This window comes from Amia ocellicauda, chromosome 5, assembly GCF_036373705.1.
Source record: "Amia ocellicauda isolate fAmiCal2 chromosome 5, fAmiCal2.hap1, whole genome shotgun sequence".
NCBI lineage: Eukaryota > Metazoa > Chordata > Actinopteri > Amiiformes > Amiidae > Amia > Amia ocellicauda.
The window spans coordinates 36,656,785-36,680,104 of record NC_089854.1 but is presented as its reverse complement, the minus strand read 5'-3'; the positions used below and the strand labels follow the sequence as shown (position 1 = coordinate 36,680,104).

General features: G+C 40.8%; 1 protein-coding gene across 1 annotated transcript in view; it reads left to right on the top strand.

The window, feature by feature from the left end:
- The first annotated feature begins 2,204 nt into the window (after positions 1-2,204).
- camk1da (calcium/calmodulin-dependent protein kinase 1Da) overlaps positions 2,205-23,320 on the top strand; it is a 114,873-nt gene continuing 93,757 nt past the window's right edge. The window contains exon 1 of the mRNA XM_066705032.1: positions 2,205-2,794. Coding sequence (XP_066561129.1) covers positions 2,700-2,794 — 95 coding nt within the window. The 5' untranslated portion in view covers positions 2,205-2,699. The remainder of the gene's footprint in view (positions 2,795-23,320) is intronic.

The window sequence follows — 23,320 nt, the reverse complement described above, 5'->3', positions numbered from 1 at the left end:
GTAGACACTGCAAAATCTTTATGAACATTTTACTTTTATTCAGTGGGAGAGACCCTTGTCAATTTTGACTCGTAGCCATAGACTGACTCAGCTCTCCGCTCTGGAAGTGAATGCGAGTCAAAGTGGTGAATAGATTTTTGAATCCAGCTGCAGTAGCCTGCGTGTGGAATACTCATCAGTTACGCTCAGCAAAGTACCTCATCCTGGCAGTGATATTCTTCAATTTGCTAGTATTATAATCCCTTCTCTGTAAATCTTTTTAGCATATATATACATCGATCAGCCATAACATTATGACCACTGACAGGTGAAGTGAATAACACTGATAATCTTGTTATCATGGCACCTGTCAGTGGGTGGGATATATTAGGCAGCAAGTGAACATTTTGTCCTCAAATTTGATGTGTTAGAAGCTGGAAAAATGGGCAGCGTAAGGATCTGAGCGACTTTGACAAGGGCCACACTGTGATGGCTAGACGACTGGGTCAGAGCATCTCCAAAACTGCAGCTCTTGTGGGGTGTTCCCGGTCTGCAGTGGTCAGTACCTATCAAAAGTGGTCCAAGGAAGGAAAAGCGGAGAACCGGCAACAGGGTCATGGAAGAAGGTGGCCTGGTCTGATGAATCACGAGTTCAAGGTGTTGACTTGGCCTCCAAATTCCCCAGATCTCAATCCAATAGAGCATCTGTGGGATGTGCTGGACAAACAAGTCCGATCCATGGAGGCCCCACCTCACAACTTACAGGACTTAAAGGAACTGCTGCTAACGTCTTGGTGCCAGATACCACAGCACACCTTCAGAAGTCCATGCCTCGACGGGTCAGGGCTGTTTTGGCGGCAAAAGGGGGACCTGCACAATATTAGGCAGGTGGTCATAATGTTATGGATGATTGGTGTATATACCATCATCATCAGCCTATACTGATCCACTGCTGGATGAAGGCCTCCCCAAGATGTTTCCACTAGATGTTTCTCTTTTCCATGTCATGTCTGCACAGTTTAATTAATCTTCCCTATATGTGTGTATATATATATATATATATACTGTCAACTGCTGTTGACATTTGGAAAGGAATAAGGTCTGAGGATTATTACATATTTACATAATTCCCATGCAGTAGTTTGGTTTTACAGATTTAATCTGATCCAAATGTAAACATAATTAAAGTTCCCCACATTTGTACCCAACTCTATTAACTACTGCTGCCTGCTCTTAACTTGAAAAGCTTTATTTCTGTTTACACTAAAATAGTCTGTTAAGTCGAAGCCTCAACATCACTCTTTCTTTGTTTTGTCCTTGTTTCTTAGTGTTAGTGTTGGATATTTATATCCAATGTTTTTACATTCATACAATATTCAATATCCCCCCTGCCACAATTGTCAAGCAAGGTCAAATGGGCACGTTCCAAACCTTTCTGCCAGGATGTAGAAACATATGTGACATATTGTGATGTGGTGCTCAGTAAATACAAAAAAAAAAAAAACACCCATCAAAAACAGCTTCTGGAAACAATACTGAAATCTGGGTGTGAAGAATGGAGAGGCAGGCAGCCAGTTAGCACTATGCAATACATGGAGAAATACAACTCTAGTTCACTGTTACATACCTGCCTCCTCCCACCCCCAAACTGTCAAAAACGAGGATTTGTCACTAAGTGTTGTTTCTAATTCATTACAAAATAATCTATGAATAAACAATCACAAGAAATATGAAAGATACATGAATTAAAATACCAAATAACAGGGAGAAAGGCAAGAACTTGACCATAATGTTACAGAATGCATGATATAAACCCAGTGTAGCCATATCGGGTAGCTTTCAAAAAAACTGAAACAACTTTCTAATAAGGCTGTGTGGGATATCATGTCTGATTCAGAGTTGCTTCAAACTTTTAAAACATTCGTTTCTGAAAAAAGGAACCCACGAGACCATCAATTAACCAATTAACTGCACGAGCTCAAGCCTCCTAGAAGGGATCATTTTCTAATACAATTACGATCCCCTGACCTCTGCTGTGCCCGTCAGATGGCATTATCTGGTGTTATAGTCACTCACGGTCTTATTCGGAACAACCTGCTGCTGCAAAAAAAAGAAAAAAAAAAAGCCTGTCCGCTTGGCACAGTACAACCCCTTGTCTTTGACGTGAGCGTGGTTTTGGTGCAATGCGAATTATCTCTAGTCATTCAGTCTGACACACACTGACACACACACACACACACACACACACACACACATGCTCAGCGGTGTTCAGCATCCTACTCTCTCCCGCATCGCCATAACAACCGATGGCACAGCCGGCATGGCTCAATAAAGCATCCCCCCGAGAAGAGCCCTTCTGCCCAGAGACTTCCCCGCACGTCTCCGCAAAGTGACAGCTCCACCGGGTGAAGCGCTTTTACAGCCGGACAGACGGAGGCGACGTGTCTCTGCGCCCCCCGAACCGACGCGTTATTAACCGGATCAGCCCACAGGTGTAAGCGGTGCTGCGAGACCGGCGCGACTCCCGCACCCGTCGGACAGAGACGAGGAGCCGCCGGAGGGCAGGACCGTGAGGGGCGGCGACCGCAGCAGCAGCGCACCGCAAACACAGCAGCCGACGCGGGCTCTCGCTGCGGGGCAGAAAAGCGACAACAGGAAGTCCGTGTGAAGCGTGCAGAGCGGCGGCGCGGAGACAGGCGCTCTCGCCCTCACGGTGCAGCATGGCGCGGGAGAACGGGGAGTCCGGCAAGGAGTCGTGGAAGAAGCAAGTGGACGACATCAAGAAGATGTTTGCGTTCAAAGAGATCCTGGGCACGTAAGTAGCTCTTCTTCGCGCCTCCAGAGTGACGGCGGCGCACACGACAGCGGTGGCCGAAGTTGTGTTTCAGATACGTGCATGTAAGTCTAGCTGCAAAACTTTGGGTGATAGTTGCGGGCACATTTTTCCCGAAGCTGATGCGTGTTATTGGCAGGGAATCGTGTATACTGGCGCCGCTTCTGTGGGATGCATGTCGACTACGGTGTGTTTGGTAGGTAGATCTACTTCGCAACATTGTATGCCGTGTCTGCGTTCGTGTGTCACCTTGAGAGGCTGTGTCGTCTCCGGCCAGCAGCCTCTCTCAAGCAGCCATCCCCTGCTTGTGGTGCATGTGCATTATTTAAAGGACGTGCACGATGCTGTGCGGGGTGTAGACGCACCGTCGCGTTTCGTTCAGTTGCAGAGCTACGAACTGGAGCATGAGGTGATTCTGTTTCGGCAAAAACGAGTTTCATATGTACGTGAACTATGCATTCAAACCCGATCCAGACGGTGCGTTTGTGCTTTTTAAAGCGATTGTGACCCTAGTGTATGAGGTCCGTAAGCATTATGAAAAGAGCTCCTAGCGTTTTTATGTATGGCTTTCCAGCACTAAAGTTGTGGCTATCGCTGTGCTCTATCTCTGCTTTACTGTGGCATAGGTTTACGATATTATGTATGCGATAAGACCCAAATGGCTGGTATTTTCTAATGCAACAGACAGGCTCATGTCCTCGGAAAATGTGCCACGCAAAGTTAAGACAATCGTGAAGTTATTGCGCTTGTCATTTTGCGTTGCACATTGCATTGTGAATGGACATTGTCCAATCATTTGCGACTCATTTGTTTAAACGGTATAATTTGAGACATCAGTACAGATTAGTATAGTTTTGCAGTCAGGAAGGACTGGACTAAGTAGCCTAATGCTCGGCATGCCCCCCTTTCTCTTTAGTAGGCTGTCGATATTCATATCCATAAAGGGGAAGGGTATGATTTCTCCCTCTTTTCTCAGCGAGTGTAATTTAATTCTTCTTGGCTGAATTGAAACATATTGGCAGGAGAACAAATGAATCGGGGGCATTCTGGGATTAACAGGCTCAGATTAGGGGACAGGGAGGAAGCCGCAGGGAATACGCATGTGTACACTTTGCTTGCCTTCTTTCTGTTGTATAATAATAACGAAAATAATTATTATGTTGTCATTATTATTACTGCTATATTTTAACATCTACGTTAAACATAATATTCTAGGGATTTCTCTCCAAGGTTTTTGAGTGTAATGCATCTCTCTACCTATTGTAAAACAGCTTTAATATTACATTGACCATACTATCACTGTACCATTACAGAGACTGAAGCCCTGTTTTTCTCTGACAGGGCTGATTCAATACTCATCCTAGAGAAATCCCAGGGAATATAGTGACAGAGGGACTATCATTTTACATTTTGTACGTGTTCCTGATCTGACTAAAATAATGCACTGGATGTGTGTTGGGGGAAAAATGCAAATCAGTAGTCATTCACCATTTGTTACTTTTTGTGATGGGGAAAACAAAGATAGTACATCAATTATCTGAATCTGCCTTAACACCTCCCTCAGGCTTGGTGACTTGCAGTTTTGAATATTGAAATATTTCCATAAGCAGGTGATGGTTTCATACTAGATGGGGATCGCTTAGGAAGATGCAAGCTTAACCATTTTACGAACAGTGAATTGATGCATTTGATTTTACCAACGCTAGCTCATCCAGTTACTTTGGACATGGCAGATTCATATTAATATTCAAACTACAATCAGCAGTTTTGGGGATGATTGGCCCAGATGACAGCATGGACCCTTGTAGTGAATTTGAAGGTCTAAAACATTATTCTGTCATGAGAGCAGCTCAGAGTTCCTTGGTCAAGCTGTTTTGACTTTCCACCAACCTGGTCCCGTCTCTGCCAGAGCCCACACATGAAACTCAAACAGAGAAACACAAAAATAGTCAATAAAGAAACCCACCTAATATTTTGTTAGCTGTTATCTCTGTTCTGTGGCCCATATTTATTGGAAAAGATTATGAAAATCCATGTTAATGGAGTATCACAATCTAATTCTCTTTTATTTTTTTAATATTCTGTGTTTAAAACAAATGCCAGTCAACATCTGTGCAGAGGTACTATGCACTTGGCCTTGGTTTCTGTTCAGATTTAAATTAAAAGCACTGCCCATGTAATGCCCTTACCCTCTCAGGGGTGGGAAGTGCCTTGGGCCCTTGGACGGGAACAGCTGGTGGGCTGAAGATGAACTGTATGTTCTGCTCAAAGCTTCAGGTTCCTCCTGCATGGCTTCTGCCTGTACATGGCAATGGGCATCTGTCCAAACAGGCAGGATTTTCATGGTTCCACCTCTTGAACTGCATATCCACTGATGGAGAAAGAAAAAGCTTCACATTTCTGGCAGGGCCTAATCAACCGCTGCAATCATGTGTTTGTCATTGTACTCCTATCTCAAGGTCCTTTAACTCTAGCTCACCAGCATGGGTTATGACCCACATTGTAGCAGCTTGGCTTGAGAGAGGGTGAGAGCACGGACACAGGTAGAGGGTGACCTGGAGTGACTGAAAAGCCAGGGCTGACCTGGTTAGAGCGTGCTTCCTTCAGTGACTACTGATCTAACCTGCGTATTGAAACCGCAGGATGAGAGTGTGTTCCCAACCTGCTGGACATCGTGTCGTAACCTGGGCAGGGCTTGACCTGGGTAGAGGATGCTGCAGTGAGAGGGTCTCAAGAAGGCACTGCAATAGGGCCTTCTGTCCAGCCAACTCATACAAATACATCAGCCCGGCTGCCATCCAGCACAGCAAGACTGCTTATCTTGCATTGCCGATAAGCTCAGCTACGATGTGTCAGTGTGAAAAGGCTAATAGAGAATGGATTGAGGTACTGTATATAATATGCTATGTAATTATATTTTAAACTAAAGGCATCTGCTCCAACTCCAACAGTTGTAAATCCTCAATACTGATTGGCTATCAAACCTATGATTGACTTCTGCTACGTATTGACACTGAAATGTCACAATTTGCTCTGGAGAAGTGATATTCTGGACATATAAATCAATAATTATTGATCATATCTAGTATAAACATACAGACAACTTTCTAGGTATCAAGTAGGATCACTGAATGAAATGTAGTATCTGTAGTGGAAGAACAATAGGAGGAATATAAGAACATAAGAAAATTTACAAACGAGAGGAGGCCATATGACCCATCGTGCTTGTTGGGTGTCCATTAATATCTAAGTGATCCAAGGATACTATCCAGTCCATTTTTAAATGTTCCCAAATTTTCAGCTTCAACCACATCGCTGGGGAGTTTGTTCAGATTGTGACGACTCTCTGTGTGAAGAAGTGTCTCCTGTTTTCCGTCTTGAATGCCTTGAAGCCCAATTTCCATTTGTGTCCCGGGTGCGTGTGTCCCTGCTGATCTGGAAAAGCTCCTCTGGTTTGATGTGGTCGATGCCTTTCATGATTTTGAAGACTTGGATCAAGTCCCCACGTAGTCTCCTCTGTTCCAGGGTGAAAAGGTTCAGTTCCTCAGTCTCTCAGTAGGACTTTCCCTTCAGACCTGGAATAAGTCTGGCTGCTCTCCTCTGAACTGCCTCTACAGCAACTATATCTTTCTTGAAGTGTGGAGCCCAGAACTGTCCACAGTATCCAGATGAGCTCTAACTAGTGCATTGTACAGTCTGAACATCACTGCCCTTGTTTTAAATTCTACACTTTTGACAATATACCCTAGCATTGTGTTTGCCTTTTTTATTGCTTCCCCACACTGTTTGGATGGAGAAAGTGAGGAGTCCACGTAGACTCCTAGGTCTTTCTCATGCGTTACTTCATCTAGATCTGTACCTCCCATAGTGTAATTATAGTGGACATGTTTGTTACCTGCACGTATTACCTTGCACTTGTCCACATTGGATTTCATCTGCAAGGTGTCAGCCCACAACTGAATATTATCCAAGTCCCTTTGAATAGCCTGTGCTGCCAAGATTGTATTTGCTGAGTCACCTATTTTAGTATCATCTGCAAATTTGACAAGTTTGCTAACTATCCCAGAGTCCAGATCATTAATATAGATTAGAAAAAGCACAGGCCCTAGTACTGATCCCTGTGGAACTCCACTAACAACCTCACTCCAGTTAGAAGCGACTCCTCTAATCGACACCCTCTGTTTCCTAGACATCAACCAGTTCATAATCCATCTACTTACATTACCCTGAATGCCTACAGCTTCCAATTTGAGGATCAGTCTTTGGTGTGGAACCTTATCAAAAGCTTTTTGGAAATCTAAGTATATCATATCATATGCTTTCACATGACCTACAGCTGCAGTTGCATGTTCAAAAAACTCTAATAAATTAGTAAGACATGATCTGCCTCATCTAAACCCATGTTGACTATCTCCAAGAGTATTGTTTTCATTAAGATGCTCCTCTATTTTCTGTCTAATCATTTTCTCCAACATTTTACAAGTGATGCAGGTGAGACTGATTGGTCTGTAATTTCCTGGCTCAGTTTTGTCCCCTTTCTTTTGGATTGGTATGACATTTGCTGTCTTCCAGTCAGTTGGCACATCCCCTGTTTTAAGTGTCATTTGGAATATTTGAGGTAGCGGCCTATAAATAATTTCCCTCATTTTTTTAAGTACTGTAGGAAATATCCCATCTGGCCCAGGTGATCTGTGTTTTAATTCTGCTAGTCCCTTTAGTACCTCCTCCTCATTTATCCTGATCTCTCTTAGGGTTTGACTGGACTGGTTGGTAACCTGTGGCATGTTTTCTGTTTTTTTATTTTGTAAAAACCTCTGTGAAATACTCATTTAGAACATTTGCCACATCTTGTTCGTTTTCCAGGATCCTCAATTTTTGCCCTTTAGCTGTTTCACTTCCTCCTTTATTGACCTCTTGCTGTTGTAGTATTGAAAAAAGCTCTTTGCATTAGTTTTAGCTCCAAGAGCTATGTTTCTTTCTATTTCCCTCTTTGTTTTCCTGATCCCTTTCTTAAGATCTCTTTGGAGTTCAACATATTCTTTTTATTTTGTTTAATCTCTATCCATTTTATATGCGCTATACAACATTTTCTTTCTCGATTTTTTTTTTTTGCATACTTCTATTAAACCATTTTGGCCAATTTTTTTTGGTCATCAATTTGCTACGTTTCTCCTGAGCCTCAAGTAGTATATTCTTAAAATGTAACCATCAATTTTCAACTGAATCTGTATCCAATGTGCTCCAGTCTACCTCTTCTAAGTGCCGCCTCATACCTTCAAGGTTTGCTTTTCTAAAATTGTAGACAATTGTTTTAGACTTGGTCCTTGTTTTTTGAAAGAATACCTCAAAACTAACCATACTGTGATCACAATTTGCCATTGGTTCTCTAACTAGTGTTCCTCTGACTCTATCTTGGTAATTTGAAAAGATCAAGTCAATACTTGCACTCTCTCTGGTTGGTTCCCTGACAAATTGAGTTAGAAAGCAGTCATTTACCATCTCAACCATTTCTATTTCTGCTTCTGTAGTCCCAACTAGGCTTTCACAGTCTATGTTTGGGAAATTGAAATCCCCCATTATAACAGCCAGGAGTTAGTGATTGTATGAAGGGAGTACAACAACTACTATTACTATTGTTACTACTACTACTACTACTACTACTAGTGCTACTGCTACTTCTAAATATCCTGGAAGGAACTAAACTCAGAAGCAGACTAATAACACAGCGTGGTTGCCTGAACTAACAAAACGTTATAGTTGACCAATAAACTGTTAATTACCATGAGCACCTGACTATATTTGTTCTCCAAAACTATTTTATTTATACTGTGTCAATGAAGTGAAGAGAACAAGTGTCTTATTCCATATTTTCTTTTTGTTAGTGAAAATACAGCTGTGTATGCATTCATTTTAATAAAATCAAAATTATAATGCAAAGCTGAATATGTGGTTTCAAACTATTTCTTAAAATAAGGTATTTTGAATAAGACATTCTTTCAGTGCAACAAGGCAGCAGCAAACTGATCATGTCACGTTTGCAGTAACATATTGGGGTTTGATGACGATAAACACTCAGCCCACTCGAAAACTCAACATATCTGTGATCTGAATTGTTAAAAAGAAAGTGCAACAGAGCATGGCGTTAGTTACAAAATGTTAAATTATGTTGTAAAAAACAGCTTTCGCTCTCGTGTTTACTTGTGGGCTTTGCAGCAGGGATCTGCACAATGTCTGTTTCTGCAAAGCGTGCACTCACAGTTTCACGGTGCCATCTGCAACGAGATTATCATCTACATGCAAACCCCAAGGAAGGATTTATGGTGGAATATAACAGGCTCAGTGACATGCATACAGGATGCATACAGGAATGATTGAAAAGCAATAACAAGGGGAGAAAAGGGGGATACATTGGAATCATCATTGATACTCGTATTTTGTTTCCATTATGAATTTATTGTTGGTGAAAAAAGTATTTATCATTATTATTATTATTTTAAGATTTCATTTTCTTGCTAGACTTAATCATTTCTAATATTTGTGTCTTCTGAACACAGTAGTAATCCTCAGTGTGGCCTCAGAAAGCAGACATTGTTATTTGTATTTCATTGTGCCATTTCAGGTTTTATTTATTTAGTCATTTTGTTTAATAGCACATATCTATTCAAACCTATTCTATTTAATCAAGGCCACATTAATCTCAGGGCCGGATTGGATAAAAAAAAAATACCCGTCCACTAATAGAAAACTAGAAACCTGTACATCAGTTTACATTTTTGAGTATCAGAAAGAAAGAGTACACTTCTATAGTTTCCTGTTATTGGGTGGGTCAGTTTTGATATAATCCCACCCTTGGTTTGTTTAGACTGTGTTCAAAGAATATCCCATTGTTCCCAGTAAAGCACAGCACTCATGCAATACAATCTAATAAGACAATTGCTTAAAATACCAATCCTCAAGTGCCATGAGATCTTGGCGTCCTCTGCAACACCCACTCAGTCACAATAGTACAAAAAAAAACCATGTACAATGAACAGAATGGTGGAATATCATGATCTGTATGTCGTCTGAAGCTTTTTGAAGCTTACCAGCTATCGCTAAACAAGAGCTTCATTACAATAATGGGGAAACTGTTGCTTTTGTTAACATACGTTTTAAAGTTTAGAGTTTTAGAGTTGGAATCACTGTAGACCTTTTACAGTTCAGAAAATATATGATTACATTATTAACATGTATTATGTGTGTTACAAGATGAAGTATAAAAGGGTAAAAAATAAAATCCTTCTTTGAGAATCTGAGCAATAAAACAAGTCGAGCCAAGAGTGAAAGCGAACAGGCAACAGAGCAATAGACGTGAAGGGAACACACAGTGACTACTAACTCTGAACAGCTGCCATTCTGCTCCTGCTTTTCTCTGGGTTTATGGGTAATTTTGAAGATGGAATGACTGGCATACAGTCGATTCAAAGCTTTTCATATAGCTGTCATGTGGCTGATAACTGTAATCTTGTGATTTGACCTATGAGTCATGTACTTTTGCATGTCATTAGCAATGCCAATAAAGTAGGACTATGATGGATTGTTCTTGCATCTGTGATAGTTCCCAAAATATCTGCCTCCTTCTTGTTCTGATGTTATATCCCTCATATATGTGCCTTTTAATATAGCCTTCTTTTTACCTGTGGACCTCAAGGAGATTTTGAACCTCTGTGTTCATAAATGACTAACATGATTGTCACCGGCCAATTAACAGACCAATCACAGTCAGTCAGTGACAAAGAGTTGGGGACCATCTTCATTTTATTAATCCACAATGGCCAATAGACAAAAGTACAGAGTACATATGGACTATGGATTTTTTTTATCCTAGTCTCCAGCAACATGAGGGAAATGGCAAGGTGCTGGACTCTCTCACTGTGTGTTCAGTTTGCAGTTCCCCACCAAGGACTACCATATTGTGAAAACTCAACAGGATTCAGTATTTTCTCGTCTCTGAGACCTGATTAATGTAGGTCGGGCGCTGATTGTTTCCTAAACTGTCCTCATGAGAATATTAATTCACATAGTCGTACCTGTGATTAAATATAGCCAATCATATGTATCCACAGTATAGAGTAGTGCCTTATGTATCATAATCTGATGTAGGCTTCACATTTTGAAGCTGTAGGCCTCTAACGGAAACACCCAACAAATTACCGCTTCTACTAAAGTTAGAAAGCTGTCTGAGACATATAAAGAGTCAACAGTGCATTTTCTCCATTTCGGTTTCTTAAAAGAACATTTTCCTTCCCTTACAACTTTAAAATTCAGACTGTGATAAGTGTCAGTTGCTGTAAACTTGGTTAAATAGTGGTGAAAATTGATGTGACATTTCTTGTGAGTGACAGGCAGTGATGGAATCAAAATGATTAGTTGCAGTGAAGGGAAATTTGCCTCTGACGGCACTTACCAAAGTGGGAGGGTATATAGATGTGTATAGAGGGTACTTGCAGACTGTTCCTCATGTTGCCAGATTGGGTCATCTCTAGTCGTAATCGTCCACTGTCTTCAACAACAGAATAATACTGAACAGGTTCTCCTGAGAATGTCAAGTCATTAGTTGTTCCCTGTGGGGAATTGTTTCAGCCACAAAGGTGAAAGCATCGTTTGTTCTTACACCTCTACTGATTGCTGTATTTCCAGGCACCCTTTATTCACATTATATTTTCACAAGAGCTAAACAATAGACTGTCTTCAAGCTTTAAGTATTAGATTTGTGAATAGTGTACACGCAATCACATGGCGTTTGAACATGTATTTGTGGTGCCAGGAGAGGGGATATGTGAAGTGTCATTTGATTTAGTCTTTACAAAAGACTTTGTCTTTTGTTTATTTGGAGTGGGGGAGATAATTCAATATTTGTGTATTTTTGTCAGGTTGAATATAAAAGTAACCAGATTCTCCAACTTTTAGTAATTTAAATTTAAAAATCAAACAAAGCAAATTATTGGTTCAAGTAAGGTTTTAGTTAATTGAGGGTGGATCAAAAACCAGCAGGACGCTGGGTCCCCAGTACCAGGATTGGGAGCAACTGATGTAAGTCAGTCTGTAACTGATATTCCTGTCTTCTGTTACTGTAGTTTGTTCTTGGGTCAGCATGGCTTTTGTAATGCAAGTTTTTACCTCACTTGACCAGCCATGCCAGGGCATGTCAGAATCACTGCAGTGGGAGGCTTGCGAAGGTGCAATGGCATGTTCAGTAAAGAAGGCCACATCACATGCAGCTCTCCGGGAGATTACCACAGCACACTTCATAACCAGAAGCACCTAGCATGTTTCCTTATTTAAACCTCATTCAGTTAGAAATGTTAATCGATAGTTGTTTCTCATAGCGAGGTATTGCATGATCTGTTGATATAATGAGATGGGAAATCTTAAAAAGAACACAGGGCTATGTGTTTGAATGGCGTTTCAATTTGTGGGGCAGAAATGCCAAAGGGACCATATTAGTGTACTTGATATAAATGCTGAGTATGCAGGCTTGTTAAAAAACTCTGTAAATATGTTAATGTCCTTTGATTATTATTATTTTTATAACTTTATTATATTATCTTATCAGAACAAAGTGTAAAAAACACAAACAACTCTTCCTTCTTGCTGAGTACAATTTGTATTTATCTTCAATATGCACATTTAAATAGGTGAACAATTATTTCCTAGAAATATACTGTGTGTATGTTTGAAAACAGTAATGGCATTTTATTTTTGAAATCTGATACTGTGCCGAAAAAGGCCCAGTGACTGTGTTTCAGTAGCTGCTACAGAAGTGAACGATACACAATCCTGGAAGGACCCAAATCCATTAGCATATGAGGCATGTATGACTGCTACAGCATGTTTCTGTGTGATAATAAGTACACTTTGGCAGGATTCTAACTGAAGCCATTACTTGCAGATCAAATGTGACCTTTAAACATTCTGCAGAGACCGTAACCACACACAAGTGCATTGTCTGTAGTGGTTGGTTAGCCACAAAATGGTAATGAATAAAAACCTAAGCAAATGAGCTGCTTTCTACAAGGAATTATACCTGCATTGTGCATTGTGGTGTCTCTTGCTCAGCACTTGACAGTTAAAAAAACACCTGCCACTCTTGCCTGGCTATCAGGCTTTTCAGATGGATTATGGACATGGACTAATCTGCCAGATCTGTGTAGGAGCTCTGTGTTCATTAGGGGAAGAGACAGAGCTTATCCGTCACAGAAGCCCCCATCAATAGCAGGATCAGTCCGTCTTCTGTTTCACTTCAGCTGTAAATGGAGTCGTGCAAAATGCTGCAGATCACCTGTTTCCCAGCACAGTCTTTGCCAGTTGCTTGATTTGAAAGTGTTATAATCACAATGTCCGAATTAATCAAGACAAACCACTGTGGGAAGACTATGATTAACTTGGTCTGAGTAAGTATCAAAAGCAATAACACAACAAACGCAACAAGCCATTGTTGTACCTTGGCATCCGCTCTCTCAAATAGACACACATTTTTATTTTAAATTACAGTGCTTCTCACTCACGTTGTTTTCTTTGCCATGGTAAATAACAGTAATTGCAATCTTAAACTTAATCTTAAGAAACAATCACTGTGGTGTATCAGTTTTACAGACTTAACTACACAATAAACATTAATTGTCAAATTTAATGTACAGATTTATTAACTGCCCTATAACGACCTGGAAATGTATTTTTCTACTTCAGGATATCTGTGCTAAGTGACCTCTAATTCTAAATATACGTGTTATTATGCCATTCTGTATTCTGTATTGTGCTTACCTTCTCCTTATTAGTATATACACTCACCTAAAGGATTATTAGGAACACCATACTAATACTGTGTTTGACCCCCTTTCGCCTTCAGAACTGCCTTAATTCTACGTGGCATTGATTCAACAAGGTGCTGAAAGCATTCTTTAGAAATGTTGGCCCAAATTGATAGGATAGCATCTTGCAGTTGATGGAGATTTGTGGGATGCACATCCAGGGCACGAAGCTCCCGTTCCACCACATCCCAAAGATGCTCTATTGGGTTAAGATCTGGTGACTGTGGGGGCCAGTTTAGTACAGTGAACTCATTGTCATGTTCAAGAAACCAATTTGAAATGATTCGACCTTTGTGACATGGTGCATTATCCTGCTGGAAGTAGCCATCAGAGGATGGGTACATGGTGGTCATAAAGGGATGGACATGGTCAGAAACAATGCTCAGGTAGGCCGTGGCATTTAAACGATGCCCAATTGGCACTAAGGGGCCTAAAGTGTGCCAAGAAAACATCCCCCACACCATTACACCACCACCACCAGCCTGCACAGTGGTAACAAGGCATGATGGATCCATGTTCTCATTCTGTTTACGCCAAATTCTGACTCTACCATCTGAATGTCTCAACAGAAATCGAGACTCATCAGACCAGGCAACATTTTTCCAGTCTTCAACTGTCCAATTTTGGTGAGCTTGTGCAAATTGTAGCCTCTTTTTCCTATTTGTAGTGGAGATGAGTGGTACCCGGTGGGGTCTTCTGCTGTTGTAGCCCATCCGCCTCAAGGTTGTACGTGTTGTGGCTTCACAAATGCTTTGCTGCATACCTCGGTTGTAACGAATGGTTATTTCAGTCAAAGTTGCTCTTCTATCAGCTTGAATCAGTCGGCCCATTCTCCTCTGACCTCTAGCATCAACAAGGCATTTTCACCCACAGGACTGCCGCATACTGGATGTTTTTCCCTTTTCACACCATTCTTTGTAAACCCTAGAAATGGTTGTGCGTGAAAATCCCAGTAACTGAGCAGATTGTGAAATACTCAGACCGGCCCGTCTGGCACCAACAACCATGCCACACTCAAAATTGCTTAAATCACCTTTCTTTCCCATTCAGACATTCAGTTTGGAGTTCAGGAGATTGTCTTGACCAGGACCACACCCCTAAATGCATTGAAGCAACTGCCATGTGATTGGTTGATTAGATAATTGCATTAATGAGAAATTGAACAGGTGTTCCTAATAATCCTTTAGGTGAGTGTAGGTAAGTGGAAGCAGGAGGTTTTAGATAACAGCAACTACATCTTAAAACACAGTGCCAGTGTTTTGAAAACCCATCTAAACAAATCACGACCAGAAGTCGCATGGACACTCATGTGGAAGATCTGGTCAGCTTTCCAGAGGGAGCTGAGCCACAGAGAAATCAAATCTGATTCACACTGGCTGCCAGCAGCAGCCACCTGGCAATAATATGAACTTCCGTTGCAACTGTTTTCAGGGTTTTGCTATTTCACAATTTGTGTGACCACTGTCTTGACACATCAGCTTTTGTTGTGTTTCTATAACCGCCATCACTCTGCAAAACCGCTGTGATATATAGCAGAGGTCATCATTTGTACTGGCAGATTCTTTAGATTGATTTTTTTCATCTTTTTCTCCTTCTCCTCCTCCTCCTTATTCTACCAAGTAATTAAGTATGCCTAAATTTATACTAAGGTGTGAAAAGCTTGCTACAATGTTTTGCCAGTTTTATGAACAATGTTAGTAGAGTAAAGTAGAGTAAATAAAAACGTTCCAATCGCACAAAAGTCTGTGATCTGGTCCTGGACACAGTTTCACATGACTCTGACAGAGTGCATCAGTTTAATCAAAGGAGGCCCCAAAGTCAAGTGAAACCCTTGACCATCTTTAGAGGGCAAATGCTAAACAGTTCACAATCAACTACAGCCAGTTTCCTCACAGGGCGTATTGGGAGTGAAATACCTTTTCATCCCTTGTGAGGACTATGTGTAAAAAGTTAAATTGGGGGCACTCTGATCCTGTCAGCATTATATATTCCTTACCAACCATGTATAAGCACTTCGATAACACAGCATCACCCATATTAATTTAGAAGGTCGTAAAGAATATTTAATATAATCATTAAGACAAATAAATAATAAAATAAAACCTAAAACAAATAAGCCCTACAGATCTTAATACTAACCAAGAAGCCGAGGGGTTAACATAGATATCTCTGTTGGACAGCCATGTTAGAGGTTCTTCCCTCTTTTAATTCTGCACTTTAATCTATGTATTTATGGGTTCTCCACATTGTCAAGATTTAGCATAAAATTTGGTGTATAAAATTCTCCACGCACAAAATAAATGTACGCATTACAGACTGAAATAGATTTAAAATATATCCCATATGTTATACGTTTACAAAATAGGGGTCAAATTGTGTCCTATGAAAAACATAAGGATCTCACAATTTCTGCTCCTCGTGGGTGTGTGGGCTAAGTCTGTTTGGTATGCTGTGACTATAGTTTGCTGCTCTTGGTGCTTTCGTTTCCTCTGCCAAAAGTTATAGACACGACAGTAGTCTGTGCTCCCCAGCCCTCAGATCAGTACTGTGAATCAGAAGGAGCTGTTAGGCTTAAACAAACCTCTTTCTGGGAGAAATGTGGGGCTCTGTGTCTCTTTGTACCGCTGGAAAGAAGCATCTGACTGCAGTGTGATGAGTCATGGGTGCGTGGAGGTGTGTGTGTATGTGTGCGTACGTGCGTCTGTGAGTGTGTGTGTGTAGGGGTGTTCCTGTAATACCTTTTTTAAAATGTCAAGTTGACCCTCTCTGTAAATGATATCACTCTGAGTTAGTTTTTTTCTCCCCTCCATCTCCTCCATTATGTTTTAAACATGCCCCAAGCAAGTACATAGCCTACATCTGGTAAATAAATGGACTAAATAAATAACGTGCGGATCTGTTTAGAGGTAGTGGCAGAATTTTCTCTAACTTGCTATTCAGGTCATTTTCATAGCTTCAGTGCTTCTAAAGACCTGTCTTACTACCAACATGTTATGCTGTCATGTGCTTAAGCTTTAAGAAATATATTTAGCCTATTCAGCCTATTTTATTAACAGGAGTGAAGCTTAAAACACAATGCTGTTATCAACATACCATAAACAGCCTTGGAATAAGCATTAATACAGCTCTGATGCATACTTCCCTGAAACTAGCAGGGCTTTCACAATTGAAAGCAAGATATACAGGAACAAATGTCATTGTCTGAATTAGACAGCAAACTTCTTGTCGAACACTTCTGTGAAGGATCCCCTTCGGCTTTTTTAAAACAATTGTGTTTGGAAAACCAGCTTCAGCTTTCGCATAAAGAAGCCTGTGAACAGTGCATAAGACAAGCATCCCTACAGGTATAGACAAAGCGTTACCCGGAACACTTCGTTTTTCCTTCTGTCAACTCTGCCCTTCAATGGTGAATGAACAGCTTTGCAGTTTCCTTTATCTGAACTGCTTAATGCTGTAGTTAATGGACTGAAGAAACAAAAGTTGGGACTGGATTATAAGATGGGCAGCTAAGCAGGAGGCACTGTATTCATTTGAACGTTCATTATGTGTGATAGGGGGCCCAGGTGATACTGTAGCCTAAATCCCAAAAGTGTAGAGGAGTGCGAGAGAGAGATTGGGGGTAGAGAGTTTGTATGTTTAGGATTTAGAATTTATCATCAATGGCTTTAGAAGGGTATTCATATGTACAAATATTATGTTTTTTTTTTTATATATGTATTTGTAATTTATATTGAATACCATATGAACATAAACACGTGATTTTCCAAAGGCACATGCACAGCCTTGTGGGGGGGCAGTGGCTGAAACAAACGAAGGGGCACTTTGGTCCATCGGGGGGTGGGGGTGAAGTCCAGTGCTGTCCGGGGGGGGTGAAGTGCTGTCCAAGTTCCGGGTTGTGGTCCACAGCACGGATTGGGGGAGGGCCGATCGGGACAAATAGTGCACTTCATGGGGAAAAAAGGGCACGTCCTCTGCACGTCCATGATTTTCCATATGGGATTCTTCTTGCTCCTCACAGGATTTGCAAGGCATCGGAGCAAACTTGGGTCTTGTTTAAAAAGTCGTATTTACCCGTGTTTACTGGACACAGAGGACAGAATAAAGTGGACATGATTAAGTGACTTGACACAATATTCTCTCCTCTTTAATTCTATTTTTACATAACCTATGCCCCCCCCGTCCCCCCCCCTTACAGGACTGCTTTCACTGACACAGCTCAGACTAATGGGCAGGGACAGTTGCTGTGGACGATAATGACTCAGCTGTCGCAGCCTGTCGGTCACTGGCTGCTTGGGAGGCTAATTTCAGAGCTTTAAGCCAACTTTATTCTCTCTGTCTGCCTCTTGTTTTCCTGTACTCCTTTTAGCTTCCAACATATTATCTAAATCAACCCAGGTTATTGTCATTTACTTGAAACAAATTCTCATCGTGTAATCGTCCATCCTGACTGGGCAGTGTGTTTTTCACATTCCTTTGTTCGCTGCATTCCCAGCATCTGTAACTTGTCCATTTTAATGTGTCTCTGGGTGTGGCTGCTGTTGCCCAGGGACTGTTCTCTAAAATACATTTTTGGGAACACGTAGCAAGTGAATGCTTTTACATGTGATGTCATGCTTGGCTACACTACACAAATCACACAGGGACAGAAATGGTTTGGGGTTACCTAGCTAAATGTTTTGTGTGTTTGCCATTCCAACACTTTAACCTTATGCCATTACTGCAGATTGCTTGTTTATTCACAACTTTTGTGGTGAATTTAATTATTTTTTTTTTATTTTTTTAGAATTCTGGTTGACTTAAGGTTGGCGTTACAGAAGTGCTTAAGCTCTCTGCTGTATTTATTTGAAAATGTATTAAATAAATGCTTGACTCTTCATAAACACTTCCTTTAGTTAATTCTAAATGTTACTACTACTACTTATATTATTATTATTATTATTATTATTAATAATAGTAATAATAATAATAATAATAATACAAATGTTTTTATATGAATGTTATACTCTCCGTATCTGAGTTGCTGCTGCAGTCTGAGAGCTATGACTTCCTCACTGTGTGCCAGGGAAGTGATTGGACGGACGGCCGGGAACTGGCGGGCCCTGATCTCAGGGTGCAGATAAGCAAAATGAACACACACAGCTGCAGTGTTGCCATGGACCGCGGCCCTCCACTCCCATTAACCCTGATCAGATCAGTCATCCGCTGTTGCTTTCAGTTATGGTGAGCCCTCTCACGCTGTCTGCCACTCTAATGACATTAACTGCTTTAAAACTAGGAGACAGGAGAGAGGGGCCAAGAGCTCAGCTGTAGCTCCGTCAGGCCTAACACTACCTCTGGGCTCCGGGAGCATAAATATGTAAACTTTCGTATCTATGCTCGGTGTCCACAGGCATGCAGTGACCGAGAGCAAGCTGTTCCTGAAAGGGACAGTCCGCACCCCCCCGAACGCGGTGCTTTCGATCTGTTTGCAGAGAATCTGGAACCCACACACGACGGTGTCAGTTACCAATCAGGGTGCAGTTGTTTCATCAAACAGTTGTGTTGGGGCATTTCCTTGTTGATCATCGTTTAAAACATGCTGGGTTAAAGGGCTTACTCAGTCAATGAATGATAATTTTACACCCCTCTATTCGTATGTTCTGACCTCAAAGTAGTACATCTGTTTGGTTTTCTACACAGTGAGACAGCAGTTCCTTGCTTCATTAGTGGTTTGAAAATGTGTATTGATGGGTTACCATCACCTATGAGAAAATAGAAAAATTGATGAAACTCTAATTATGTGGATTGTTTTGGGCTCCATATGTGATTCCTTTAATCATGTCAAGGTTTCTCTCAGGGAGAGATAATACTGTGAATCAGTAAGGGCTTTCAGGTTAAAATAAGTAGTATAAACTGTTGTTTGTGCATGAGGTTACATTACATTACAAACAGAATGTGTTAAGAGAAACATTTGATCATTTTCTTTTGAGTTTGATGCGGTAAGAGAGACTCCAATCAGCAAGACATGGCTACTGCAGTGACAAGTTGTTTCAAAGAGCATTAACAAGATTGATACTGATCCTGTCAGAGCATTATAACAAGTATGTATTATGACCATTAACTTAGAGCGTACAAGTAAATCTGCTTTGTTTGCTGTAGAATTTTAACTACCAAATTAATAGATGCTGTGGCTTTATGTGTGAGACCTACACTGTCGAAAGCAATACTGAAATAACCAAAGAATATTATTTGATTTGTTTTGAAAAGGTAAAGAAATGCCGGAATTCTACATACAAAATAATATAATTTGCTGCAGTGGCTATTTGAGTAAACCACCTGCTCTATATCCTTTGGTTTGCTGTTGACAACACCTGAGCTCATTTCTCAATACAATGCCAGCCCTGAGCCATTTGTTTGAGTAAGTGTGTGTCCTGAAGAATCCATTACCACATGGGGTTGTGCAGGAGTCTGTTGCACTCTCGAATTCACACATTCTTCCCCCGGTAGAAGTGGGATGCTATCTTGAAGGGTTTGGTGTTTTTTTCAACATGGATTCATCAGCCCAGTCATTTCAAAGGTTAAAATAAAGAGCGTGCATTGCTTGTCATTTGCACTTACCAAGGACAAAAAGTTTACATTGACTTTCAGCCTGCATCACCTGCTTCCTTTTAATGCTGCCCACGAAGCCTGCTCTCTTACAATTACAGGAACCAAAAAAACAACAGCCTCAACAAGGAGCCGAGTGCACAGGCAATTGCACAGTCTGAGAATCCGAAGCCAGTTCTGCGTAGCAGTTGAAAAAGCACCTTCAACACTTTCCTTGTTGTGTTGAGACCTAATTTGGAACTGCCTTGTAACGAGATTGTGTCTGGGGGGGAAATTGAAAGCTGGAGCTACGACACTGTGCTCCAGCTGCAGTGCAGAACAGTGTCCTTGAACACAGAGCCGTTCTCCTGAGTGCAGCTGGTCTCTTACTCTGGAGACTGTTGTCAGTCCTGGGGCAATCGCAGTCCTGGTCAACCTGGCCTTCTGAGTTCACTGCTTGGGAAGCCAGCGATGAAGACTGTGCTTCAAGCTGCTCACGTCAACCAGGCTGATTCAGTCCCGCAACAATCGCAACAATCACACCAGCCCCCGATGTTCGTTTAATCAGATCTGTGACCGTGCTGGTGGTGCTTACTAAGATGAGTAATTGAACAAATCAGCAGGCAGTATCCATTTTTGTATACTTTATACTGCCTGAACCCTTTTCTGAGAAAAAAGTATTTCATTCATAATCCTTTTGGTTGAGCTTTACAATGAATAACATAATAGAAGTCCTTAAAAAACTCCTCTTTGTTTAGTCTGTTGGAAATAAGGCCATGTAAAGCTAGTACATTACTGATAATAGTTGAATTAACTCAAGGTTATTTTGATTCTTCTTGGTTTCCTTCTTACTTTGAGAATAAAAATCCTTCCTCACAAAAAATGAAAGTCGTTCAGGTTTTGTTTAAATAAATTGTCATGTGCAAAGTGGCTAACCTCTTGTCAGTGGTCTCCTGCAGATGAAACCAAACATACAGAAAATATCACAGCATCTCTATTGAGGATCCTATCTTTCATGTATTTGATTGGTACTTAAAATTGACTGAAATAACTTGAATAAAAGTTGTACACGGAAGCTTCCATTTCACTTTCAATTTCAGTTTGTATCACAGTTATGAGAGGATATTTGTGCACCTGTACAATCTGCACATGTTCACGTGTAATGACTTAAATATAGCAGAGGTTTCCTGTTTATAATTTAGGGCTGTTTGGGTAAATCAGTACCACAGCTAAATGTAGCTAAAATGCAAATTCTAAAGCGAGGGTGACAAGAGTGCTCAAATTCCACATGAAGCCAACAAACAACTTCTGAAAAACAAACTAACAAATAGAAAACATCTTATTTGTGCATTATTCTAAAATACACTTGCAATATGTTAGAAACAATGAGAAGCATGCAGAGTCTTCCCATCTTATGCACAGCAGCATATGTTGGGCAGTAATATTTCAAATGTGAACATCACCAGGGGATATTAGCGTGAGACTGATGAAAATGACTTTATGTAAGAGAATTTCATATCTCCATTTGATGTGGATTGTTTTTTTTTTTGTCCAGACGCATTGACATTCTTCCTTCTGATCTGATAAACCCCTTTCTGGACAGGTGGTTTATGAAATATTAAGTTATTTACCGAGAATCATATCTAACAAAGCCTCGAGGCTCTTCGCTGGATTAAAATGTCTCCCACACTTCATCAGGAGGTAGGAGTGAAGCCGAAAGAGAATGCCTTTGAGAGGTGGCTCCGGGAAGGATGCTGGTACATATCTGTTCATGCCAGGGGATGGAAATCAGGAAAGCAGAACAACAATGGTCCCTGCAGTACTGCTTAAAATATAAAAGGAAGGTAAAAGGAAGACGCATTGCACTGCCAATACGCTTCTTAGATGGCTTGTCCAGTAGTGCCTTTGCTGTATTTTAATGAAGTGAACTGTTCAGACTCCAAGAAAACAGCTATCCAGGAAATGGATCATGGAGAAAAGATGAACCAGTAAATCTGTGCTGTTCCTCATCCAGTTTTAATTAAAAAGCCAAGACAATAGTGGTAGTGGCTTGATGTCCTGTATGGTGGTATGCCTGGAGTGAGTGTTTTTGTTATTGATTATCATTGTGTGATTATTGAATTAGCCTTCTGATTGAATCTTTACCTAAATCTGTGTCTCGTCTTTTTTTCTGAAATGGTAAAAACCCTCCTAACTAGCCATGAAATCCCTTGCGATGGACAGGGGCGCCGCCAATGGGGGGACTGGGGTGGCCACGGCCCCCCCTGAATTGAGCCTGGCCCCCCCAGTGAAGGGCTTAGAACCGCCACTGGCGATGGATAATATGATTGAAAGTCATATTTTCATCTGTCTGTTTTTTTTGCCCTTGTGGAGGTCAGTGACCTCTTTCCTGAGATCTTCTGACAATTCTCCGACAATTAGAACTGACTGGATTACCTCAGTTTGAATGCAGTCTGATACGGGGTATGGGGTGGTAAACACCTTCACCAGCATTGCAAAATGAACTTTTAGGCAATCTAACCGTGTGTGTGGTTGTGTGTGTATGGATTCACTGTCATGCAGAACATCTATTGTCATGCAGATCGTAAACCATTCCTTACATCAAAGGTTGAAGTTGTTTTAAGAAATGCATTATCAACAAAATGTTATTTTAAGAGAGAAATATTATCCTGTGTATCCAAATACAATTCAAATTTCTTGTAAAAACACTAAAATAATTCAGCCTGCAAAGTTGATTATGCATCGAGTATTGAAAAAAGAAAGTATTTACATAATTTACCTCAGGCTGTTGTGCTAGTGCAACAAGTTCTTGTTTTATTAATTAAATGCTTTGGTATAGACCCGCTTACATAACTTTCTCTACCATTTCTTTGATGATTGTCAGTTAATTCTTCCTGAGAGTTCTGGGTGAGGAAATTGGAGTCAAGATATCTCAGTTGGACGACAGATGTTTTTGTTCAATCTTGCATTTTAATCTACAGAAAATCTGCGTATTCGTATACCATCATCCCCCCCCACACCCTGCTTTATATCTTTATGCATTCATTAAGTAAAAGTAAAAGGCATAAGAACTCTTTAAGGTAACTAGCTTTTT